Source organism: Rhamphochromis longiceps, linkage group LG5, assembly GCF_057381845.1.
Source record: "Rhamphochromis longiceps isolate RC_006_pf linkage group LG5, R_longiceps_female_GT1.1, whole genome shotgun sequence".
Classification (NCBI taxonomy): Eukaryota; Metazoa; Chordata; class Actinopteri; order Cichliformes; family Cichlidae; genus Rhamphochromis; species Rhamphochromis longiceps.
The window spans coordinates 27,013,954-27,041,299 of record NC_140561.1 but is presented as its reverse complement, the minus strand read 5'-3'; the positions used below and the strand labels follow the sequence as shown (position 1 = coordinate 27,041,299).

The following is a 27,346-nucleotide window of genomic DNA, read 5'->3' as shown; positions in this document are numbered from 1 at the left end:
CCCAGTTTAAATGGATGAATAACAGGTAAAAGCCTACTCTCAATGACCTAGTGACCATCATTTGGTAAAAGTCATGGTTTTATTTACTAAATGCTTCCTAAGAAAATGTGGAGGAAATAGGATCGCCAAGTAACAAGTGATTATACTCAGAGATTATGGGCTGAATTCTCAGATCCTCTTAGCCCATCTTCATCATCCCCTTGGGGCTATATAACTGTGGCTGCTCAGACTCTGCTGCATTAACAGTGCTCCAAGAAGCTTAGCTGGACAACTGATCAGCAGAGATGGCTTGGGATGGAGGACTTGAGCCTAATGGCACAGAGGGCAAAAACTTCTACATCCCCTTGAACAACAAGACAGGACTCGTGAGGAGTCCTTTTGAATATCCGCAGTATTATTTGGCAGATCCATGGTTCTTCAAATTGCTTGCTTTCTATATTTTTTGCCTTGTCATTACTGGATTCCCCATCAACTTTCTGACACTGCTGGTCACCGCTCAAAACAAAAAGCTCCGACAACCTCTCAACTTTATCCTGGTTAATTTGGCAGTGGCTGGACTGATCATGGTCATATTTGGATTCACAGTCACCATTTTTTCTTGTGTCAATGGCTATTTCGCCTTGGGTCCTTTGAGCTGTGCTATTGAAGGATTCATGGCTACAGTTGGAGGTAAAGTTTTGGAATTTCAGGCAGATTTAAGAAACTGTAAAAGGTGACATGGTTTAAAGGTTCTCATCATACATCCCGCTCTCTTTCCTCTCAACAGGTCAGGTAGCTCTGTGGTCTCTTGTGGTTCTTGCTGTTGAGAGATACATTGTGGTCTGTAAACCCATGGGAAGTTTCAAGTTTACAGCTACCCATGCAGGAGTGGGTTGTGCTTTTACCTGGATCATGGCTTTGGCCTGTGCTGCCCCCCCATTGTTTGGCTGGTCAAGGTACTGAGATATTTACTCAAAATTCTGTATCCTACCCATGTCTGGAATGGCAGTCAAGGGGAATGGAAGTGTCTTTTATTTTAGGCGTTTCAGTCTAATTCTAAAAAAATTTAGTTGTTCCAGATAAGATGATAATATTAAATTCCCAAAGCTTGAATTATAAAAAGCTGAAAAACATAATTCATCTTTCATTCATAAGACATCAGCTTACACATACCCAAACTTTTGTTGATTACTCGTAAATCCTCTGTTTGTGCAAAGGAAGGGCTGAAAAATAGAATAGAATAGAACAGAAGAGCCCTTTATTGTCATTGTACAAGTACAACAAAATTGTGGGTGCTCCACAAGAACTGTGCTAGAATAAAATATAATAGTAGACAGCAGGAATACATAGGATAAATATACAATCAAGAGGAACGTACAAAAAAAAAAGAAGAGGACAGCTAGCACAAATGGTAATATGCTAACAAAACAAACACACAAAAAAACAAACAACAATAATGATAAAATAAGAAGCAACAAAGGAGCAAAGGAAATAACAAAGGGAAGTAATAAAGGAAAACAAACTTAAAGCAGCACAACGAACTCAAAAATTTGAAGACAAGAACTAGACACTTCATAAATACAGTCTCCTGACTTAAACCTCAAGGATTGGATGGATGAGTGAAAGCATAGCAACCAGCAAGTGCAGCACATCTGTGAGAACATCTGCAGTGTTTGAATGAACTTTCCAAACTAGTCAAAAAGTCAAAAAAAAAAAAAAAAAAAAAACCTACATAAAAATACAGTTACTCTCTGCTTTAGTTTGAGGATAGACTGAATTTCAGTAGCATCAATCCTCCACCGGTGGTTCCTATTTTAGCTGTTATTTAAAACACTTGAGGTACATCTTGTCTCAGCTTTGATGTAATATTAACAAAATTATATTAAGAGACTGTTTCAAACCATAATGATGACAATGTTCTGGTTTGTTCAGCTTTTTTGCCCCCAATAAATAGTTTTGTTTAAATCAGTTGATTATTTGCTATTTTCTCTGGAAGTACCTCAAAAGCATGTACTGTGTACATATAATGTGTACCTCTGACTGAAGTATCGCTGTAACATTTCCAGAGAATATGCATCTTTGGGATTTAAACTGCTTCTCTTGATGAAGATTTGCTGAGTGAAATATTTCTTCCTCCTGTTCTACTTTTTGAGAACTTCTGTGGATGACACAGAGGATTTACGAACAGTCTTGGCACCAGTTTAATAAATGGTTAGCCTTTGCAAATCTCAAGGAGGCTGGCATCTCTCCCTTTGAGGTGATATCATTCACTTCAACCGGTGGATGCTAAAAACCTCTTCTTTTTTTTTTTTTACCTGATGCTTCATATTCAACTAACCTTTTATGTATTCCCAGGTACATTCCTGAGGGAATTCAGGTTTCCTGTGGACCTGACTACTACACTCTGGCCCCAGGATACAACAACGAATCTTATGTCATATACATGTTCACCTGCCACTTCTGTGTCCCTGTCTTCACCATCTTCTTTACCTATGGAAATTTAGTCTTTACAGTGAAGGCCGTAAGTGATGTTTATTTCAATTAAATGTTGTTCCTCTATATCCAGATGTTTGTTGTTGTTGTTGTTCAGAATATTAGGGCAATGTTGGAGATAATATCTAACATTGCTCTAATATTCTGAAAAAAACAAACATCCTTACCTGCTGACATTTTGGTCACATATTTGAACTGATCAGCCTTCATGACCTAAGCCATGTCATCGAATAGTTTTAAGATAAGATAAGATAAGATAGAACTTTATTAATCCCTCGGGTGGGTTCCTCTGGGAAATTCGATTTCCAAAAAAGCACAGCACCGACAGAAGTTACAGAGTTATACACACACACATATATATAAATACAGAGACAATATAAATAAAATATACGAAGGGGATAAATAGAATAAATAGGAATAAAAATAAAAATACAAGTGAATTGCACATTTCAAGTATTGAGTCTATTGCACCGTTGACTATTTACAAAAGTATTGCACAAAAGGTATTGCACAGTGAGGTGAAGAGGCACTACAGCTTAGTTGTTCCCTCCTTTGTCCTTTTAGCATCAACACTGAATTCAGCACAGACATTATCTAATGATTTCTTTATCTACAGGCTGCATCCCAACAGCAGGACTCAGCTTCTACCCAAAAAGCTGAAAAGGAAGTGACACGCATGTGCATCCTGATGGTTTTCGGCTTCCTCTTGGCCTGGACCCCATATGCTTCCTTTGCTGCATGGATCTTCTTCAACAGGGGAGCTGCATTCACAGCCACAGCCATGGCTATCCCTGCTTTCTTCTCAAAGAGCTCAGCATTGTTCAACCCCATCATCTACATCCTCATGAACAAACAGGTCAGTTTATTATTATGATCCTGCAAATCAGCAGTTATGGGGACAAGTAAGCAGCTACGATCTGTCCTCATGGCTGCATGCAATTATTGTGTAATGTCTTATAAACCCTATTTTTAATAGTTTTCATGGCAAATATTTATTAGATTCAGGCTCATTTATTGGATTCTTTGCTTTGGGATGATCACAAAGACCACAATGAAGTTTCCTTCATTCTTTTCTTTTTCTTCATTTTATCCCCATTGTAGTTTCGTAACTGCATGCTTTCAACAGTTGGAATGGGTGGTATGGTTGAAGATGAGACCTCAGTATCAACCAGCAAGACAGAAGTCTCCTCCGTTTCTTAAAAATACTACCTACATATCTCCAGCCATACTCCTTCCTGACTTTTCTCTCATTCCGAATGACTGTCTTGACATGGGCATGAGAAAATGGATACAAGTTCATTTTTATCTGCAGAATTTTACTGTAATTGTTCCTTACTATTGTATGTGAAAACTTGACTCTAAGTTTTTTTTTTTTTTTGATGGGATAAGAATCCCCATTGTATATTTGTGACATAAAGAGGTTTTCGTAGCTTCTGTCATGATATTCTGTTTATATTTTATAAACAAAAGCCTAGGAATAATATATTAAATGCATGCATGAAAAGATTTATTACTTGGTTGTTGCCTTTATTTGAACAGTTCCAGAATTTATCCTTAGATTTTATTTGAAACCACTGAGAGGTTTGAGAGATGCAGAAGTAGATTAGATGTTGTTTATATCTTGTAAAAAGTTCATAAAAAGTACAGGAACAATATGTTTCTGTAGGTTCTCAAGGTCATGACAGTCACTAGACAAGTTCCTAAAATGAAGGTAGCTGGATTTCTTTTTGGTTCCTGTTGACAGTTCAATTCTCATCCAAGAGCCTTCTTAAGTGTAAAAAACGACCCCCCCCCAAAAAAAACAAACAAACAAAACAAAACAAAACACCCCCCCCAAAAAACAACAAACAAAACAAAAACCAAACAAACAAACAAACAAACAAATCAAAACAAAACAAAACAGAACAGAACAGAACAGAACAAAACAAAACACCCCCCCCCCCCCCCCCAAAAAAAAAAAAAAAAAAACAACAACAAAAAAGATAAAGAGTCACAGCTATTTAGCCCCTGCTGGGGTTGTCCACTAGGAGATGGCCCTCAGACTTGCTTACCGACCCTATAATCATGTAAGTGATTAGTATTAGTATTCTGAGATTTGAGAGAGTAAAGGAGACCATCTACATCCAGCCATTATTGAACAGAGGTGTTAGCCTGTAACAGCTATCAGTCATTCAGTCTTGAGAACCCTTCCCAGTTCACAATGCCCATTCACACCATTTCCCATCTATATCCTCCTCTTCTGTCTTCTGCCGACAGCAGAGGGGGCAGTCATTTTTAACCTGGGCTTCGACCTGCCCTTTATGATGCAACCCCTCCTTATTTAGCTAGGCTTGGGAATGACAATCCGATTATTAACTCATTCACTGCCAGCCATTGGCAGTGAATGAGTTAAACCCATTGACTCATTCACTGCCATTGACGGCTATAGACGTCAATGGCAGTGAATGAGTTAAGTGATGACGTGACGACTCCTACTTCTGGGCCTAAAGTAGTCTGCATTTAATATGGCTTTTGTGTTGTTAACATGTTTAATGCTTTGTATTTTCTTCTATTTAATCTCAAAAAGCTCCTAAAAAAAGTCAGTGATCACCGTTGACCTCCCTCGGCTTTTATTACCGCTAATCATTTATTTAAGCTCAGTTTTTAAAATCTTAGGATGGAACTACAGCCCAGCCCATGCAGCAGTATATGAATGACTAACTTCGTATTGTGGATGGATTATCTCAGTTGTTCTCCTGGCTGAAGTTTGGTCCTTTTACAGCATCCTGCCATGCGATTACATTTGTTCCTGACCACCGAGAACACTCACGTTAACTTTTATCGAGTGGAAAAAAAGTTAGCTTGTTTATATTATGCTAACATAGCTGTGTCACTAGCGGTCACATAGCACATCAATATATACCAGCTAGCCAAACTTCAGTAACCCTACAAACGTCACTGCTGTTTAGTTTTCTGTCTTCATTTGTGATGAGAAAGCTGTACGTTTTAATTTGTTTCCAAAACCCCGCACTCAGGACATGCTATTGTATTTAGATGGAAGCTAGCGAGCTAACTTCCTGCTAACTTCTAACTCCGTTAAATGTCATAAATTCAGTTTTCATGGATGCCTGGATGTTAAACTCAGTTGTTACACCTGGTAGAGCAGAACGCTGATAATTTTTTATTAAAGATGAAAGACTTAAGACAGTGTTTTAACTCTCAGTAATGCCACAGTGATCATTTTATATATGAACCTGCAGCAGAGTTTAGGCCCAGACACGGCTAGTAGTGACGTCAGACTGAACGATCAGATACAGCACGGTGGCACGGTGGTTAGCACTGTTGCCGCACAGCAAGAAGGTCCTGAGTTCAATTCCACCATCAGGCCGGGGTCTTTCTGTGTGGAGTTTGCATGTTCTCCCAGTGTTTGCGTGGGTTCTCTCCGGGTACTCCGGCTTCCTCCCACCGTCCAAAGACATGCAACTTGTGGGGATAGGTTAATTGGATAATCCAAATTGCCACTAGGTGTGAATGTGAGTGTGAATGGTTGTCTGTCCCTATGTGTTAGCCCTGCGACAGACTGGCGACCTGTCCAGGGTGTACCCCGCCTTTCGCCCTATGACAGCTGGAAAAGGATAAGCGGAAGCGAATGGATGGATGGATGTATCAAAAAAATTCAAATAAAGAGATAAATAATGAAAGAAAAATCTAAATAAATTGCACAAACATTTAAAAGCGATTTAAAAAATGCCTGATATAGCAAATATGATATAAATTAAAAGACATTAAAATGTAATTATTTTTTAAACAAATTTGTCAAATGGTTCAATAAACACTGCATTTTCAAAAAATGTGAATTTTCTGGTAATTTTTTCATCCTTCAGGTTTTAAAGGGTGAGCTAATTAATGTGTCACATTAAGTAAAGTGAGGCCCTTAGCTTCCTCATTACCCTCACAGTTATTTAATAAAATATACATAAAACATAAATATTTAATAAATTAAAATGACTACAGGATTCTCAACAAGCATTTTAATCACTGTATTCAAGTTACAGACAGATTAATATTCTCATTTATGTACAGCACTGAAACCAACACATCTAATAAACAGATTTTGCAACTGTTTAATTCAGCCTAAAGATTTAATCCCTGAACTTTGTGGAAACACAAATGTTACTGATATAGTTACTGATGTTTGTCACAATAGTGCATACATGCAAACCAATCACAGACTTCTTTTTATGAATGTAATATACAGGAAGAGTAACCACACAAGATAACCATGAGGAGACTCGTGCGAATAGGAATACGAGAATGAGAATGATGTATTGCTATTCAGTGCATACGAAGAGGAACTAACATTAAAGCAAACGGTTATGGTGAAAATGTAATTTGTAAAAATAACCTGTGAGCCACAAGGGTGACATGTCTTGGGCAGATATCCCTGTTAGGAAGCTCTGGGGTGGATGCAGAATGTGATGTAGTGATTGCCTCTGCTGGCTGTCTCCCTGGAAGAGCTGCAGGAAGCAGCAAGAGGGAGATCTGGGCTTCTCTGCTTAGATGACTGATTCTGCAATAAACAGGAATAATGATTGCTCTTTACTGTTGGAGTTAGGAAATCCCTGATTTACTTATTTTATTATTTTTTGCTTTTTATCATATTCTGTAATTAAAATGATAAAGAAATGAAATGATAATAAAATAAATAATAATTGCTGAGACACACTACAGTACATGTTGATATAGGCGTAGTAGGACAATGGCCAAACTGTTTGTGTGAGACTTGTTTTCACTTTATAGAAAAAAGATAAAATCACATCACCCTTATCCTGGCTTCTTTTACATCTTAGAATTAGATTATAGACTTTACTGATCACTAAAATGTCATCTGCATCTAGGTACATAGACCCCATATATGCCTGCTTGGGGGCCCTTCTGGCTGTTTTAATGCTTAAATCTGATGATCACTGTTGGCTTGCCTTTAGTGTCATCAGCTTTGAAATCGGTCGGCTGAGGAGATAAGGCCAGCAGAATAAGTGATTTCCCTTTATGAGTGATTCTGTTACATTTGATTTCTTATTTTTTGGTTATCTCTCTTTATTTGTTTTCCTAATTGCAGCCTTTTGTTCTTTAATTAATTTGCTTTATTTTTTTGTAATATTTAACCTTTTTAACCTTTTATTCTATCCCTTAAGTGTTCTGTCAAAACACTTTGAAAGTTGTTTCTCTGTTTTTAAAGGGATATATCACTTAAATCAGTTTTGTCGTTTGTTAGAGTTTTTCAATTTTATACTTTTTATATGTGTAGATGTTTGCTTCATATTTAATGCTATGCACCGTGTGAGGCTAGGATTTTTTTATGCTTGCACAACAACATTAAAGGTCTTGAATCTATTTATTGTACTGTTATAAGTCTGTTTATTGTTTATTCTGTCAATTAACATTTTACTGTATTTTTTGTTTTTCTTTTAACTACCTTTGGTGAGTCTTTTTAAATCTTTTATTTTTCAATTTATCTCCTGTATTATTTTCATACAATTATTATTATTATTATTATTATTATTATTATTATTATTATTATTATTATTATTATTATTATTTCATATAATTCATATAAAATTTAAATTTAGGTTAATTGAGGTTAGCATGATCAACATGAACTTTATTCCAATGTTGATTTATTAACTCAGAGCTTTAACAGTTGCTAGTGTTCTCAGAGTAATAAATTTACCTCTTTTACTAACAGGACTGCCCCTCAAAATTTATAATACTACTAATAAAAGCACCTATTTACAAGTGGTCACCGCAGTGGGTGGATGTTTGATTTGGCAGCTTTGCCCTTCTTGATGCAACTCATTAAAAGAGAACATTTGAAAGAACTAAACATCATTTAATGTAGATCAGAGTTTTAATAAATGCATTATTTTGTGATTAGACAACAATGTAGCTACATAGCAGAGCGAGTACAACACTGACAGAAGTAGGGCAGGACTCCCAAAGCCTTGAAACATGCTGGCAGAAATGCAGCAGATGGAGACTTGATGAAGGATGAGGTTGATGTTGGGAGGAGCCTTACTGCACGAATGGGAATCCTGCAGGCAGAATGACAGAAGAGCAGTGAGATTTATAGCACATGGGACAAAAACTGATTGGTTCGCAGGAGCAGGGCAACAAAATGATTGGGCCAGAGTGATGACGACAGCGTTGAGTTTGACAGCGTGGGAATATGGAAGTGATGTAAAGAAGAGACCAGCAGCCACCCAGAAAATCAGACAGATAAATGAATAGAGATCTTCTTTCATTTCATTAGCTGGCCACCAATTAGTATACACATCATTGTTATCACATCAAATTATCAGTCAACGTTGCAATGGTTTGTTAATCTATTTTGTTCAGTAATCTTTGAAAATAACCTTAATTTGTAAGTACAGGGTATTATATAATACCTTATTATATTGTGTACAGGGCATTAAGTAGCCTCTTTATGACCAAAGAGGCTACTGTTACAGGGTTGTAGTAAGTCGATGATATTGCCACATACAAAAGTAATTGCTAAAAAGCTTTTAAGCTAAAACTTGCGTCAGCATCTCTATACACAGGCTTATAACCACAACGTTTGACATAGTTCATTGCGGTCATGTGTAAAGTAGTGGGATAAGAATTTTTACCTCCAAGTCCGAGTCCATAGCTCTCAGTCATGAGTTGCTGCCCAATGTGGAGGACTTAAAATATCTCAGGTTCTTGTTCACATGTGCGTGAACTTGGGTATTTTATTGTATTGTTTACTCCTACCCTTATGCTGTCACATTATGCTTATATTTCAGATAGATCTTACCAACTTACACATTCCTATGGCATTTATCTATTTTAAAAGAACCAGTATAGTTTATTCAACTCATAGCGCTTGGTGTTCTACCAAAAAGCTAAGGTGTGCAGCCCTGGTGGGCTTGACTCGCTTCTTTTCTTTATTAAGTGGATTAACCTGATCTAGCTTTACCACACCCTTTTGTGTCAGCACCGTCTTGATTGAGTAACTGTAATTACATGATCTAAAGATGCCTCTTGTGGGAGATGTTGCCCTCTACTGTCAGTAAGGAGAGATATGTGCTTGGCCAGGTTAAATCTTTAGTAGGAACACTAAAATAATTGTAAGCCCTGAACAGCATGGCAGGAATTCTTCATGGGGAAAAAAGCAAGCTTTTCTGTCAGCTGCTATTAGCCAATTTTAAGCCTGATGAATGCAATATTTAAATTATATGCCATTTGCTTCATTAAAAAATTGCAGCATTAAAAAAGATAAAGATAAAAGATGAAAATGAAAAGATGAAATGTAGATGGTGCTATGGTGCTACATCAAGCGTATATCACTACCTTAAATAGCAGGGGGAATTAAAGTAAGCACACATACACTGATACGCAATTTTAAATTCACAAACACGAGTGTTTGTGAATCAAGTTGTCCAAATCAAGTGGTTCGGACTCAACATGTTGACTAGTGCGCATCAAAATATATTCTACATCAAACAGACAATTAAAAAGCAAAATGTCCCGATATAGAAAAATGTGTTTTAAAAGACAGAGGAGTTTCTGTTTTGTGGGCAGAAAGTGAAGTCTTACCCATCACCTTGTCGACCACCAGCATGCACTTACCCAAATAAAAAACAATCGGCTCAGAAAGAAAAAGAAAGACAAATAATACATAAACCAACCTGCTTGTTCATCAGCACACAGATAACAGGACTGTGCACTGTTAACCTCTAAAGGTGATGATGGCACCGAAGGGAGATTCAATGCAGTGAAAGTGGCATATGGTATCCAAAGTACTAGACGCACATCATGACGCACACACATCTCACTTCCCTAACAGTCTTCTGGCTGTAATCCTGTTACTGGGCTGCAAAGTAAAGTGTCTGAGACCAGATCCTATGATCAACATTTGCAACAGTTTACCAAAGATTTAATTAAAAAGCAGCTATAATGTAAATCTTCTTGTTTGAGGATTAGTTAGAACTCAAAGTGAATTTAAGTTTCACTTATAACTGTTAATGTGATAAGGAAGACAACAGAAATGCAAGAAATAGATGGGTCATGATAATAGATCATCAACTTCTAGTTGTCGGAGTGTTGCACTCCCTCAGCAATGTTCCCTCTAATTTCAATTGTTCCGTCTGTCCTGCTCACATCTCCAATGATTGTGCACGTTGTCATTAACGTGACTTCACTCCACATCAGCCACGCCTCACTGACTAACACTGCAAAACAGGATTGTTAAAGTATTAATTTTCATTTCAATTCAGGTTAGATTTTTTTTTGTGCGCAACGCAGATTTTCTGTGCGCAGAGACCGCGCCAGCAGCAATAACAGGTAGTAAGCACCTGTGAACAGCTTAATTTTAGCACGGGAATGATTCCACATACACTGCCAGTGCAGTAAAAGCATACCTGAATAAAAAACGAAAAATCATCCTGACAGAGAACAGAACAAAAGGCAGCCAACATCTAAAGAAGAGCTCTGAATGCCCTTCAAGAAGACTGCAGAATTATTCCTGAAGCCTTCTTAAAGAAAAAAGAAGAAAGTTTGCCTATGAGAGTTCAGACTGTGCTGAAGAATAAATGTGGCCATAACAAATACTGACCTTCAATCTTGTTACAATTGTATATTACCTAAGCTGCAACATGACTTCTACTGAACCTAAAGCTTTTCATGTGTTTCAAACGTGCATTGGCAAAGATTTTGAGAACTAAACACTGAGTATAAAGCAGCTGCTGTAATTAAATGCCTTAATGGTCTTGCTCCCCCATACCTTTCCGAGTTACTTCAGCCTTATATTCCTTCATGGACCCTCAGATCAGCTGACCAGCTGCTGTTGGTTGTCCCAAAATCAAGGCTTAAACGTAGAGGAGAACGAGCCTTTTCAGTTATGGCCCCAAAACTTTGGAATACGCTGCCTTTAAATATTAGACAGGCATCTTCGTTTCCTGTTTTTAAAATGCTTTTGAAAACACACCTTTTTTCGATAGCGTTCAGACTGGCTTGAGTTGATATGGTTTTTATGTGTTTTATTATGTTTTATGTGAGTGTCAGTGGTTGTATCTTGTGTTTTACCCTGTGTTTCTCTACAGCACTTTGGGCAAACTTTTTGTTTTTAAACGTGCTATATAAATAAACTGGATTTGGATTTACATGACCTAGTGTTTCTGCAGCAGTTCCAAATGACACATTCTGTTCTTGTTTCAGCAGAAGCTTTACAAAGGATTACTATCAGTGTAACTATAGTGTGATGACAGCTATTCTCAAATGTGCATCTGTGACTTGAATGTTCCACCTTGGTATATTTTTTGGAAATAGCCGGGCTACTACTTCAGCTAGCCATAATTTGCATTAGCTAAATCTTATATTTTGCTCAAGAAAAAAAAGTTTGGAATTTAATCGAAAATGTCCCTTAAATGTGTGATGTTCTGCTTTGGTTTTAAGCAGCAGATAATCAAACCAGCATGTAAAAGTTAAGCAACCACACCAGTATGTTTCTTTTTATGCATGCATTTATTATATTTACTCAGTCCTATATTTTTTTTTTCCTTTTCATATAATGCATAAAAATAACACCACTGGTAGACCAGTGAAATATATGCTCCCCCAAGTAATTGCATGAAAACAATCAACATGTGATTGTACATTCATCAGGTACAAGTGTCACATTTCAGCAGGTTTACAGTTTGAGGTGTTTTTCGTTTACAAGTTCACTCATATTCACTCTCTCAAATGCTCTCACATGCACACAGACACACAATTGCTGTACAACATCATCCCAACAGAAAATGCATTTGCCTTTCTGTTAGTTCACAGATAACATAGAATTCCTTAGTGTTTTTGGTCCAGACTCCATTTGTTAAATCCATTTGGCAAAATGATTCTAATGGGATGTTCTAAAATCTGGAAGCAATCATCAATGTCCATAGATCTGAAGATGCCATCAGGATTAAGACACAGAGGACACCTCTGTCTTGCTTGTTGAAACTGAGGTCTCATCCTCCACCATGCCGCCCATTCCAATGGTGGATAGCATGCAGTTACGGAACTGAAAGACAGCCAATTCAGAAACTCAGTAAACAGCAAAAGACTGAAAAACAGAGAAGAAAACTATGAGAATACGTAACACCAACCTGTTTGTTCATTAGCACGTAGATAACAGGGTTGTACAAAGCGGAGCTCTTTGCAAAGAAAGCAGGGAGGGCTGCAGTGAGGGCAGTGAAAGAAGCTCCCTTGTTCATGAAAATCCAACCGGCGAAGCTAGCATACGGTGTCCAAGCTACCAGGAAGCCCATGACCATCAAGACACACATACGGGTCACTTCCTTCTCAGCTTTCTGGGTAGAAGCTGAGTCCTGCTGCTGTGCTGCTGCCTGTTAAGTTTTTCATTTAAATGTAATCAATAATAGCAAGGTGCAATAAATTCCACAGTAGCAATGGCTAGCTTGGTTAGATTAACTGATCTATTATAAATAATTTAAGAACTTTAGCTTCACTTACAGCTTTGACTGTCATCACAAGGCTTCCATAAGTGAAGAAAATGACGAAGACAGGAACGAAGAAGTGAACAACAAACATGTAGATGACATATGACTCATTGTTGAAACCTGGAGCCAGTGTGTAGTAGTCAGGACCACAGGAACACTGCATTCCCTCAGGAATGTACCTGTGTGAGATTATTTTTTAAAAATCTCATGTATTTCTTCAATAAAATTAGCTTTTATCCAGCTTTTATTCAACATTCATAATATTTCAAGACCTTTACAACTAACTACTTATTCATCTTGTTAATCTCCTTTGTGCAGTATTCTGACTGTTTAAAATCATTATGATGAAATGAAAAGAAATAGAATTTACCTGGACCAGCCAAAGAGTGGAGGTGCAGCACAAGCCATTGCCATGACCCATGTGAAGAAAACTCCAGCACCAGCATGAGTTCCAGAGAACTTGAAGCTTCCCATGGGTTTGCAGACCACAATGTATCTCTCAACAGCCAGGACAACAAGTGACCAGAGAGCAACTTCACCTGTAGACAGAAAAGGTGAGTTATTCATTGATATTGTATATCTGCCAATGAAATAGAAAGGATCCTGAAAAGATCTGCTTTCTTTATTACCTCCAAGTGTGGCCATGAATCCCTCAATAGCACAGAAGGTGGGTCCAAGAATGAAGTAGCCATTAAGAGCTGATGTGATGGTGATGGTGAATCCAAAGCAGCACATGATGAGTCCAGCCACAGCCAGGTTGACCAGGATATAGTTGAGAGGTTGCCGGAGCTTCTTGTTCTGAGCAGTTACAAACAATGTCAGGCCGTTGATGGGAGTCCCAGTGCAGATCAGGAAGAACATGTAGAAAGCTAGAACTTTGTAAATTATCGGGTCTACCATATAATACTGAGTGTACTCAAAAGGACTTCTAACAATCCCAGTCCTGTTGGACATGGGAATGTAGAAGTTCTTGCCTTCAGTGCCATTGGGCTCAATTCCTCCATCCCAAGCCATCTTTGCTAGTCAGCTGTTTAGTTGTGTCTGTGTAAAAAGTCTACTTGTGTGGACGGTGACGATGTTTCAAGTTACACCCTGTGATTTTTATACCTCTCCACTAACCCTGTCAAACAGCCAAAATGGGATTAGCGGGTTGTGAGGTAGTGCAGAAGCTAAGAGGTCACTAATTAATCTTAACACCGGATAGACAGGACAGGGTCCAAACTAATTTGCTCCCCTTTCCAAGTCCGGAGGAATTCTCTTAATCCTTACTCGAGAAAGGGAATTACGTTCCCTCAGCTTTTAAAGTCTGAAGAGAAGTTAATCATGAGCAAACACACAAATCATACCTGAAATATGAGAAATGTCTGTGTATATAAAAACAATAACGTGTACTGATTTTAGAGTGTTAAATATATTAACTACAGCAGATAATGTTTAGTGATAGTGTGCTTTACACAGTCTGTGTCTTTTAATGTGAGCTATGTATGTGTTGAAATGTATGTGTTGCCTTCTTCTAATCCAATTCACTGTGGGTGCTTTCTTTCCTACAGTGCTTAACTACCCTACATTAAAAATTTTATGTGTTTATTAATTCAGACAAGACCTACAGTCAAGCTTTTTTTACCCTCACAGTCTGTCTCCATATGGAGGAACTTTGGGTGCCATTATCCTGATTGGATTAACCTCAGTATCTCACCTGTGGTAGCTGTGGTGTGGTAAAAGCTTACTGTCACAGGTCGGAAAGAAAATGTCCGGTAAAGACTTAGCCAATTTGTTGTCTTCTTTAAGCTACTGCAACACTATCAGTGGCAAAGAACAGCTAATATCAGTTATCCTTCTGTTTATTTGACAGATAGAAAGGATAGATTATGATTGGGCTACATGATGGAGAAACCACGTCATTTCTCTGTTACCTGTGATTAATTCAGATCAACTTGCTTGTGATGCTCTGTTTACTCCCAGTTAAATGTGATTTGATATGATAATAAATAAATTTACTTTCTTTTATATTTTCAATATCATTTATTGCTAATTTAATTTTGGCTTTTGCTGACTGGTGTGAATATTCAATATGCTATAATTTTTGATCGACCTCTGTGTATTAACTGCCCTTTGGATGCTTAAACATATCTATACATTGCAGATGTATATATTAGTATTATTACATACACTAAGCATTTCCATTTTATTCTTTTTTAATATAATATTCTACCAGGGTTTGACTGTGGTAAGTAGCTTAATGCCTGCAGATAATACCTTTCAACTCTGACACACCTCAAGGTGCCTCAGGTGGTAGCCTCATTACCTGACCTCAGGTAACAAATTAAGAGAAAGACTTAAAACACGATTTACTGTTAAGATCGTTAACAAATTTCTCTTAACCTCACCCGACCTGAAATCTAATTTCGCTAAGTTGAGGTCATCACCATTTATAAAATAAGGAACTGTAATTACATTAAATGTTTGTTAATTCCTAGAGGTGTCCAGTAAAATACATCTACACCCTCATTTCCAACCAGATGAGGAGGCTGAAGTCCTTTGAACACCCACAGTTTCGTTTGGTAGACCTTTGTAGATTTCTTTATGTTTGTCAAAATCTGATCTGGACTTTCTCAACTACATCCCGGTCAACTTAGCTGTGGATGGAGTGGAGATGATGGTTTCCAGGATTTCATGGCCACACACTAAGGTAAACTGCAACTGAAGACATAAAATGTAAATATCTAAACTTTTTTGGTTCCTTCATATAATTTGTATCTCTTATACCGTAATAATGTCTATCATTTATAAATTAATACTGGTTGCTCAAAGATATGGCTCACTACAGTCTGTACACAATGAAAAAGCTTCACTTTCACTACGGATTACAGATCCTATTGTACTGAGTAATGTTAAAGGTTCGTGTGGTTTAAATTTGTAACTATGAACAACAAGATTTAGGTAGTTTACAGAAACTATCTACCTGGAACAATTTTAAGTTTAATGCAACATTAAAATGTTAAGTGCAAATAAGGAGTAAAGAACAAAGTGCAGTTAAAGGCTGCAGAAAGTTAGATCATATTTAATGCAAATATAATAAGCAAAAAACCTTTGTGAATCGAGCATGAATGATAATAAAAACACAATACACTTAAGCTAACAAGAATCTTTTACGCATGAATATATAAGATATAAGATATAAATATATAGCAATATGACTTTTAAAAGCACTGTAACTGTCTGTGTGATGACTGTGCTTCCAGATGGATGCGACAGACACAAGTCATCGCTGATGAACTGATGCACTGTTGCTCTTTATTCTGTTGGACAGAAGCTGTAAGCACATCTCTAATGAGATTGAGCGCAAACTTTATCCTTACTCAATTTAATCTGTAAAATTTGCTTAATCGCTGACATTCAACACAAACTCCCTGTTTGTCTTAGCACCATTTCTTTCTCTTCTGCTTAAGAAACTCTTAGCCTCTTAAAAGTCTCCATTTCTACTCCTGTTTTTCACCTCAGAAGCTTATTTAAGATACTTTGTGGATAAGTTTAGTTTTAATCTGTATTTAATCTTACCTTTAAGGCAGAAATTATCAAAACACTTTACCATTTTAAGAATTTCCTTAAAGTTTAATTACGAGGAACATCTCTTTATACTGTGAGATTTGGTGAATACGGCCAGTGATGTGCAGAAATTTGAGCCTTTTATCCTTAATGAGCTGCTTCAGCTCAGCCATATTCTCAGGATGAGTGTCTTTCTTGAGGTCATTTTACAGAATCTCTGTTGAATAAATGATTGGGCTCTGACAAGAACACTTACTCTATAGGAGAAGTACAGAAGACAAAGTACCTGTTTGCGTCACAATATCAAGTATTAGAGTATAGTAGTATAAGCCTCCCTCCAAGCCACAGGCTCCCACGCAGCACCAAGCCACAGGCTCAGCAGCATGGAGAGTACAACAGTCATAAAAGCAGACCTGATGAGCCTGTCAGAAAGACAGAGCTACAATGAGAAGTAGTCTGTTCAGGGCAAAGTAGAACATGAAATTACAAATTAGTATTCGAGCTGTAACAATATTGTTGCAATAAAGTGAGACGCTGCTTTCAATCAAAGCACAATTTCATCTGCACTGTTATTGTAAATTCCCACTCGACTTAAGTATTAACTGGAAATTTTAAGATTTGAAATCTTTGCTTAGTCCACTACAGTGACTGTGAAAGTTTGGCTACCCTTGTAGTCAAGGGAACAGTTTAAATCATGAATATTCTACTCAGTTTAGATCTGTGGCATTTTATGTTAAGGGAAATGAATGTTTTGTTTTCAGCAGTAGAGAAAATGATATTATTAGGATGTGGTTTCATATGTGAAGCATGTTTGGTGATAAATTCTATTTATTTTAATGAGTGAGAACTTAACTATCTCAATGTGGTTATGTAGTTATTATAGGGTATTTGCCAAATGCATATCTACTGTGTTATTAATTAAACCAGAACTGACCAAACTAACTTGAAAATTATGGATTTAAAATGAAAAGCTCTGAGCTTTTTGTCTTTGCCATACCAATTTTAATTGTACATGTTTTGTTTAGAGCTATTAGCATTCATGTAACTAGTATAGTTTTGTTTTTTTATTTATTAATTTTGTTTGTTAAATTCATTCTTGGGATGAATTGGGATTTGGGGAAAAAAATTTCATCAGTGTCCAGCCTTTTAAATTTTCTCAAATTATCTGGAAATTTAAAAAATGCACAATTAAGATTTTTTAATACAAAATTCCTAATGAGGATATATGGGATTTGTTTAAGTTCATGTAGTGGTGAACATTTACTCTCTCTACAGCAGCAGGACTTGCCTACTTTTAACGTATCAAGTAAGAGTAATCAAAAGTAAAAGTACTCCTTATACACAACAGCTCATGTCAGAATTATATATTTTCTGTACCACATTGGTGATGGAATAATAAAAGTAAAAAAGGACAAGTATAGAAAAATGTATTTACTTTATGTTCTATAAGTATATAATGTAGGCAGCTTGTCAACTTACTTGGAATGTAGAAACATAGTACACCAGTTTTTATGCTTTGATTGTTTATTATTATAATAAAAGTTTATTCTCCTGTAGAATAGAATTTGAATGCAAATAAATATATTTTTATTAGTTTATCTTAGAAAATATATGAATAAATTTTCAAACATTTAGCCTAAATAAATTCAATCAAAAATGTTAATAATGTGTTAATAAAGTTCAATACATGTTAGATATGTTGTGTGGTTCATTTTCTTCCTTTTTGCAGAGTTTTAACAAGAGCGTCAAGGAGCTACTTCAATGCTGGAAACACCCTACACTCCAAAACAACATTTTCTTGATTAAGACACTGCTCTATTCCAACCAGAAACTAAAGACCCCTCTGCAAGCTGAAGCTTAACCCTTCATGATGTGAACAGGACCTCTTCATCTTCAAAAAGCAAAGATGCACCCACTAAACCTAGATATGAACAGAACTGGTGAGGGCTAAAGGCAAAATGTAAATTGAGCTCCAAGATATAACAATCTAATATTTTTCACCTTGCAGTGGTAAAAAGCTGGTCTTCATTTAGGCGTTGGGTTAATTAGAATCACCAATTAACCCCTAAAAATTTAATGTCTTTGTACTGTGGCTGCAAAAAGGTCTCCATTTTGGAGACAACACATAAGGATTTGAAGAATGTGAAGACTCAAAAAGCAAACCACAACAATCAGATGCTGTTCCCTCAACCCAAAGACACAGGTAAAAGAAATCCTCTTATCCAAAATCTCCGTACAGTATATAATCCACCTCCTCTGCAGGAGATTGTGTTGCATTCTAAGGTGAGTCTGGCTGAAGCCAAAGACCAGGCTCCCCTCTCTCCGGATTATTCCACCTATTGGAAATCAGGAACCAAATTGCCTTTGGATGTTTCCCAGTCCACTAAGGCACAGACCCCTAATACATGAGGCAGGCCCAGAGAGGGTCTACTTGGCAGGCAAGAATGGCCCTGATAACTTTTTTCTTAACAATATATTTTAGTGTCTCAGTTTTCATTACATGGAATTTTTAGAATCGATTTTAAGATGTCCTTTCATCCTGGACCAATTTGCCTTTGGGAAATGCAAAAAGTGGCAAAGTGTCTCTGACAATATTTAAAGTCCTCCACTAGTGGAGGAATTTGTTCGGTTACTTTTAATAATTGGATGAAAATCCTTCAACATCACTATGTGCTGCGTTTGTTTTCTTGACTTTCTCTTCCAGGTGTTTGTTTTTGCCAAGTTCCTTCAGATGTTTTCTAGATGTTTTTCTAACAAAGTCTCGTCTGGCCTTGTTGTTCTTGAGTGTACCAGAGGTTTGCATCATGATACAAAACCCTCTGGATTTCAATGAAGGCATCTCCTGTTTGTAAACGTTGATGAGATGCCTTCCTCTTCCAGAGTATTCCAGACTTGGCTGATGTTGTTTTTCGTTTTTTAAACATAAAAATAATTCTGCCACTGCATGTAGCTAGCTTATTCTAAAGTTTTGTTTACCCATGTGACAGATTTATTTTTTAAGCCTAATGATTGATTTGTGATAAAGCAAATATGTCATGTCAAGGGAACAGGAGTCACATGGCCTTGAAAAGTCTTGTCGGTCAATTTTCTAAATGACTTTTGAGCCTCTAGAAATGGCTGTGTAAAAAGAACAAGGTGAAAGTATGTAATTCAATCACATATTGATTCTGTTATTAAAAATGTACTGTGGTGGTTTAAGCATAACTATGGAAATTATGTCTCTGTCATGCGTCACCTATGTGTGACCAGTAGATGTAAAGCATGTGAGCTAATTCAGCCTTTAGCTGCTTAAATTCACCAAGAAAGACAACGCCTTTCCAACTGTACTGACCCTGTAGTCAAAGGTCTACATGATAAAATACGTTAAAGCATATGTGACACAACGGCATAGACTGACTTGTGTTCTGGTCTATAATTATTAACCCTTTTTCAAAAACAACAACCAATGATTATTTAATTGACAACAGGGAATTTGATTCAATGTAAACACATTTTGGCCAAAAAGATGTGAGCTGAAGCTTTAGCTTCAGCCTATGTTTTATACAGAACACATTCTAAATGAAATCCCTTTATTGACTAGATTTTATCAAAGCAAACACCAAGAAAAATGATAAATGAATAAATGAATAGGTAGTAAAAAGAGATATAGAAGAGATAGCTTAGTAGGTAGCTCCATGATTGGAAGGTCGGGGGTCCACCAAACAGCTACCCTGAGCAAGGTACCATCCCTACACACTACTCCCTGGGTGCTGGATTGGTGGCTGCCCACTACTTCACTGAGTGAATGGGTTAAATAAAGAGAGTACTTTCCCTACAGGGAATTAATAATGATGTATAATGATGTATAATGATCTTCACATTAAAAGAAAATCCATACACACTCTATTTCAATATCATTTAGTTTTTTAAAGAAAAAATAAAAAATTATTTTGCCACATTATAAAGGTTGTTTTGCTTTAGTGATAATTTATTAATTTCAACTGTTTCTTTCAAAAATATTAGCTCCCTTTCCACTTTATTTTGAAGCTGTTCCAAACTTTACCCATATTTAGTGTAACTGACAAACAACAATTTAGACACATTACATGTGTCATTTATTTATAAAATTTCCAGTTTAGAGCCCAGCACTGAAGGTTGTGGAACCTGACAAGTAACCTTAAACCAGAGTCAAAATTTCTTATCTGTACATGTCGAGTTTTATACAGATGTGCTCAGTCATGAGTGAGCTAGCATCAGTCTATCTTTTCATTAGTAATCTGTGATCTGCCATTTCACATGCATTTTTAAGATCAATAAACACCCCCAAAATGTACTCCTTGTTGTCATTTGCAATTTTTGTAACGTGTTTTCTACAATTTAAATGACACCCATTGAGGTGGCTATTCAATAAATCGCATTTTTCAATGAAATTATCATAACTTTTCAAAAACAAAAGACACATTTTTCTTTGATGGAAAAAATGCTTCTAATCACTTGCATAAATGAATAATAATAATAATAATAATAATAATAATAATAATAATAATAATAATAATTATTATTATTATTATTATTATTATTATTATTATTATTATTATTACTTGCATAAATGAGAATGACTTCTGCTGTTTTTATTTTACCTGGAAATATACCAGTACCGATAAAAATATGATTCAAATATGCAAATACATGTTTCGGTTTTACAGTAAAAACCTTAGCTAATTATCATATGTTAGTAATTAGCTATGTAAGCCGTATTATATAAACAGAAAAGTAATTACATTAACATTGATTAGTCCCATAACAAACCCAACTAACCCCACTCAACCCTACACTCAGAAAAATTATGGTTCTTAAATGGTTCTTCAGATGGCTTCATGGTTCTTTAAAGAACCATCATACGTCAAAGAACCTTTTTATTTTGTGGATGGTTCTTCAGCTATTACAAATGGTTCTTTAAAGAACAAAAGGTTCTTCATCCTTAGCAATCTAAGTTTGATGGTGTAAATGGCATAAATATTTATTCACCATAATGAGGCTGTGAATTATACTGTGTGTTTTCTTTGTGTGCATGTGTGTGCGAAGGGGGAGGGCGGGTTACCTGGCAATTACCCTTTAAGAGAAGATGGTAGGAAACTGAATATTCAAATAAAAGTTAGAAATATTTGCTTAAAAATATACTGGTGGCAGGGGTGGGGGCCAAAGCCTAAAGACCCTAACCCCCCCCCCCCCCCCCACACACACACACACACACACACACACACACACCCCTAACCCCACAAACACATTATGAATATGGTGAGTTAACAAACAGTAGACACAATACACACATTCAAGTGTACTTTAGTTTTAAATTTTAATAAAGCATTACTATTTTCTACTCCAAGGCATTACTTTTGAGATTATTATATATTTTTGAAAATACAGCATAATGATAATACTAGTTATTGTAAACTTTACAAACCACCCAGCAGTATGTAAAGTCAAATTATAAGATACAAGTAAATAACAATTGCAGAACAGAATGTCAGTGTAATGAACACACACTTCGTTTTGACAAAGCACAGCTTAGGTAAATGATCTGAGTAGTTGTTCATCACTGAGCAAACCAACAGACTTAATAAACTAATCCATAAGGCCAGCAATGTTGTGGGGATGGAGCTGGACTCCCTCGAGGTGGTGTCGGAGAGGCGGATGCTGTCCAAGATAAAGACAATGTTGGATAACACCTCCCACCCACTCCATGACATGCTGGTCAGTCACAGGAGCACGTTCAGTGAGAGACTGAGATTACCGAAAAGCACCACTGAACGACACAGGAAATCATTCCTGCCTGTGGCCATCTCCCTGTACAACGCATCCACTTAACACACTGGTTACTGCTACAACTACACATGTTTCTTTTCCAACTATTTATTTATGAGTGACTTATGTATGTATGTATGTATATATATGTATATATTGTACTATTCTTAGTTAGTGTATTGTCTGTCTTGTCTTAATGTTGGTTTAAAATGGAGCACTGTAACAAAAAATAATTTCCCCCAGGGATCAATAAAGTATTCTGATTCTGATTCTGAATTTGTTAATATGCTCTTCATAGACTACAGCTCTGCATTTAACACCATAATTCCCTCCACACTCACCACCAAGCTGGAGCATCTGGGACTCAGCTCATCTATGTGTCAGTGGATCTCCAACTTCCTAACTGGCAGACCACAGGCAGTAAGGATGGGCGGACATGTCTCAGCCTCCACCACTCTCAGCACTGGAGCCCCCCAGGGGTGTGTTCTGAGCCCCCTGCTGTACTCTTTGTACACATATGACTGTGTGGCCACTACCAGCTCCACCACCATCATCAAGTTTGCTGACGACACCGTCGTGGTGGGCCTGATCTCTGATAACAACGAGACGGCCTACCTGAAGGAGATTAGGAATCTGGAGAACTGGTGCCAGAGGAACAACCTCCTTCTAAACGTCAGTAAGACAAAGGAGCTGATAGTGGACTTCAGCACTAAGCAGGAGAGGAACTACCAGACCCCCGTCATCAACGAGTGCCCAGTGGAGAGAGTGGACAGCTTCAAATACCTCGGAGTTCACATCACGCAGGACCTGTCATGGTCCTGTCACATCAACACCGTGGTGAAAAAGGCCCGACAGCGTCTCTACCACCTCAGACGCTTGAGAGACTTACAACTGCCCTCCAAGGTGCTCAGGAACTTTTACTCGTGCACCATAGAGAGCATCCTGGCGGGAAACATCTTAACCTGGTTCGGGAACAGCACCATGCAGGACAGACGAGCTCTACAGAGGGTTGTGCGGTCAGCTGAGCGCACCATCCGCTCCGAGCTCCCTGACCTGCACTCAATCTACAGCAGGCGGTGCTGGACCAAGGCCAGGAAGATCGTGAAGGACCTCAGCCATCCCAACAACAGACTGTTCTCTCTGTTGAGGTCAGGAAAGCGATTCCGCTCCCTGAAGACCAACACAGAGAGACTGAGGAGGAGCTTCTTCCCGCAGGCGATACGGTCTCTCAATCACACCACCACACAGTACTGACCCACACATATGGTTCTTACACACACACTGGACTTTCTGGACATTGTTTTTGCACAACACTGGTCACTATATTCTTCATTTCCGGTTAATACTTGTACAGCTGCTGTTATTGTGTATATATTTATTTATATTTAGATTCCTTCATACATTCTTATATAGTTCTATATTGTGTATTGTGTATTTTGTTGTACAGTTATTTTATTTTCAACTTTAATTTATATATTTATCTTTATCTTATTCTTCCCAGTTAAATTTACCCTTCATTCTAATTTGTGTTGTACAGTTATTTCATTTTTAACCTTAATTTATATTTTATTCCTTCCTAGTTAAATTTACCCTTTTTAATTTTTCATATTTATTTCCTATCTTATTCATAGCCTTTTCCTTTTTTGTTTTCTTTAGGTCACGAGCAGTTGTCCAAGCATTTCACTACATATCGTACTGTGTATGACTGTGTACGTGACAAATAAAATTTGAATTTGAATTTGAATTTGTTAATATGTGTTTCGAGCCAAATAAATGACAGGGAGAGAGAGAGTGACGTCAGAACACGTCATACTATAACCTCCCGGGAGCGGACGGAGGGGGTCAGTCGTTGGGATGCGCATGCGCAGACAGAGTGTGCGAGCGGCGGGCCTTGACCTTTCGGGGGAAAAAACTCACGGACGGTGACAGCGAAACGGATAACAGTCTTCAGTACCTGCTGGACTTTGAAGCTGTGGATTCTGGGACTGTTAGAAAAGGTAAAACATTTCCATTAAAACCTTATTACTGTTTTGTTTTTGTTACTCGTCATTGTAGCTTGCTGTTAATGTTGTGCTAACAGTAGCGATTAGCTAGATACGTTAGCCGTTGAGGTCAGCGCAATTTAGTATCCGGTATACAGAAACTGTTTTCCTAACAAAACCACTGTTATAATTAAGTGAAGGTGCTCCCAGCTAATTTGAACCTTTGGCTTCTAAAATATGTGGTTCAATTGCGTGCTGCGTACATAACCTAATGTCAGCTAGACCGAAATTAAAATTTAATATATTGTTAAAGTCACTAAAATGGCGCCTGAAGCCTGTTGTGAGCTCTGTGTCTGCTCTAGAAACTCTGAAATTCTGTAGATCTGAGCCGTACATTAAATACTCACATGAACCTGTACTTTGAATTCTGTATGAGCTGTATAAAATACAGCTATGCATAAGAGTTTTGAATGAATAATTAGATTAGATAACTCTTCATTGTCTAATCGAATTATATAGAAATGAATAAAAATGTGACATGAGAAGGTGTGTCTTTGACTGTTCCTGCATAACTTAGTTTCGGACTAGTTGACAAGTTATGCTCCGGTCATTTGATGTTTCCAAGATAGATGTTCTTTTGTAATATAGTTAAATTTTTTTGTATATTTCATTTATCCACCATCATACATCATACATACAAGCTAAGAAGAGGTCGTTATACTAACAAGAGGTATCAACGCTGGGCCAAAGTTCAGCACATGGTTAAAGTTTGTAATCCAGCCAGGGTGTAAATATCACTCAGCAGCCAGAGCTGAAGCAGGTAGCATCAACACATAAATCTACTCTACCCGGCTTAAATCACAAGAGCACCTCTGACCAAAAAGCTGTAGATTTTTCTTGTTTGCACAAATTAATCCAGATTCACATTAACTGTGTTCACAGCTCCAACAAAATGAGGAAGAGGAGGGGCAGAAACACAATTAGATTGAATTACAATTGGATGGAAGTTGAGGACAAGGAGAAGGAAGCTTTGGATGAGGAGGAAGAGAAGCAGCAGGAGCATCTTTAGGGATCCCTATGATGTCATTGAGGTTTGTTTCATTAATATGGTCCTCTCACAAAGAACGATGACATGTTTTAGTTCACGTACTTCCTGTATTAAATAGTGATATGCAAAATGTTGTGAAAAACCATGGAGCAGGTACGTATAGTGCATCTGCAGGTAAATGAACATCAAATCTCTAAGACAGACTGAAATCTGTATATTTATCACCCTTATGATAAAACCCATGTCAGCCATTGGTTTATGGACTTTGTATTTTGAAGCCTCAACATTTGCATTATTGCTGTTGCTATGTTGGGACCATATTAGGATGAGGGATCAGAATCTGGAGTCGTGCACACTATTATTTCATTTAGTGTGTACTGTATCCATAAGATTCGTACAGCAGATCCAAGTTGTGCCTTGAAAACAGGAAAGTCGTCTGCATAGAGGAGAACTGTAATAGCAGGCTTGTACAAAGTGAGGCTTTGTGCTCACATTTGCTGCAAACACTCATTTTACCCTGTTTTGATGCAGATTTCACTTGAAATCAGGCAAGAACTGGACTTATTTTTTACAATGTGTTCTTGTGAATTGATTGTGTATAGCATTTGTTTGATTGATTTGACTTTCTGCAAGACAACAGTCGTCCACTGGCCAAAACAATTTTCCAAATACCTCCACGTGATCTAGCCTGGATTTAGAAAAGAATAGCAAAAAAAATCTGCACCTCCTGCTTCAGATGCAATTTGTGTTTCTGTGTTCAGAGGCAGCGGCGAGAGGGGAGACCTCGGGTCATCCAGCTGGAGAGCCTGACCAGGAGGAGTCGAACATTAACTCAGCTCTTCCAGGGCACCCTGCAGACTCGGCTGTTGGCATCGACGAGGGATGACGTGAACGCCAAACTGGAGTCCATCACAGGTCAACTGCAGGTATGCGAGTCAGACCTTCTGAGGAGGGTTTCACTTTTCTCTCTTCTTTATAATTGACTCTTTTCTCTCTCTTTCAGCTCCTTGTCTCAGAGTGGGAGGGATTTGAAGCACAAAGGGAGGAACTTGTCATTTGGTTGGCTGATATGGATGTCCGCCTGAGTGAGGTTGACCAGCTGACAGGAAACACCAGTGAAAAACTGAAACAACTGCAGGTGTGGGCTTGTTTTGATATGACATATATTTGATATGAAACATACGTCAGAGACATTGTCCTAAACTGGACTAACAAAGGACCATGAGTACAACATGAAAAGTACATTACATAGCGTAAGGCTGAAGTTCATTGATCATTTTAATCATAAACTTGTTGTTGAAATGTTTTTACTGAACATGCAAATATCTGCTGATGAAAATGTGTTGATTTATTGGTCTGTTATGAAGCTATTGCTATTTCTAATGTGTTTTATCACTTTCTGATGTTTTATTAATTAAACAATACATGTATTATTTGTTGTGTTATCTGTAGATATAGTATTTATATATATATATATTTATTTATAGTATAGCCAATATATTTATTAATTATTACTGTTTAAAACACTAATATGTGACATGTATTAGTAGTGATGTTGTGCTGAGGGTTAAAATGCCTTTTTGTCTTTTGGTAACTACAAAATGACAATAAACCATTAATATATGTCTATGCTGTGCTCGTATTTATTTTACCCTACTCAAATTCAATTTATGATGCATTTTATTTTGAAAGATTTAAAATGGTTTTTTAAAGAACCACTCAAAAAAGGTTCTTTAAAATGGTTCTTTTAAAGAACCATTTGAAGGACCTTTTTAAAAATGGTTCTTTAAAGAACCATTTTTAAAAAGGTTCTTTGAAAAACCATTAAAGGTGCCCCAAAGAACCATTTCTTGATGGTTCTTTGGGGCACCTTTAATGGTTCTTCAATGAACCACTGAAAGAAATGGTTCTTCAAAGAACCATTGTTTGAAAGGTTCTTTGTGGCACCAAAAAAGGTTCTTCTATGGCATCAGTCTAAAGAACCACTTTTGGTTCCAGTTGGCACCTTTATTTTTCTG

General features: G+C 37.2%; 3 protein-coding genes across 3 annotated transcripts; 2 read left to right on the top strand and 1 right to left on the bottom strand.

The window, feature by feature from the left end:
• The first annotated feature begins 284 nt into the window (after positions 1-284).
• LOC146670187 (green-sensitive opsin) lies at positions 285-3,707 on the top strand. The gene is made up of 5 exons (XM_085407000.1): positions 285-669; positions 767-935; positions 2,335-2,500; positions 3,089-3,328; positions 3,574-3,707. The coding sequence occupies exons 1-5, from the start codon at positions 285-287 to the stop codon at positions 3,670-3,672; spliced, it is 1,059 nt and encodes a 352-aa protein (XP_085263126.1). The 3' UTR covers positions 3,673-3,707.
• Positions 3,708-12,039: 8,332 nt separating this feature from the next.
• LOC146670186 (green-sensitive opsin-like) lies at positions 12,040-13,982 on the bottom strand. Its single transcript, XM_085406999.1, has 5 exons — positions 13,598-13,982; positions 13,339-13,507; positions 12,982-13,147; positions 12,615-12,854; positions 12,040-12,529 (listed from the first exon to the last, which is right to left on the bottom strand). The coding sequence occupies exons 1-5, from the start codon at positions 13,980-13,982 to the stop codon at positions 12,431-12,433; spliced, it is 1,059 nt and encodes a 352-aa protein (XP_085263125.1). The 3' UTR covers positions 12,040-12,430.
• A 10,122-nt stretch (positions 13,983-24,104) lies between these two features.
• On the top strand, positions 24,105-26,998 carry LOC146670185 (uncharacterized). Its single transcript, XM_085406998.1, has 4 exons — positions 24,105-24,295; positions 25,223-25,371; positions 26,090-26,254; positions 26,332-26,998. The coding sequence occupies exons 2-4, from the start codon at positions 25,315-25,317 to the stop codon at positions 26,497-26,499; spliced, it is 390 nt and encodes a 129-aa protein (XP_085263124.1). The 5' UTR covers positions 24,105-24,295; positions 25,223-25,314; the 3' UTR covers positions 26,500-26,998.
• The last annotated feature ends 348 nt before the right edge of the window (positions 26,999-27,346 follow it).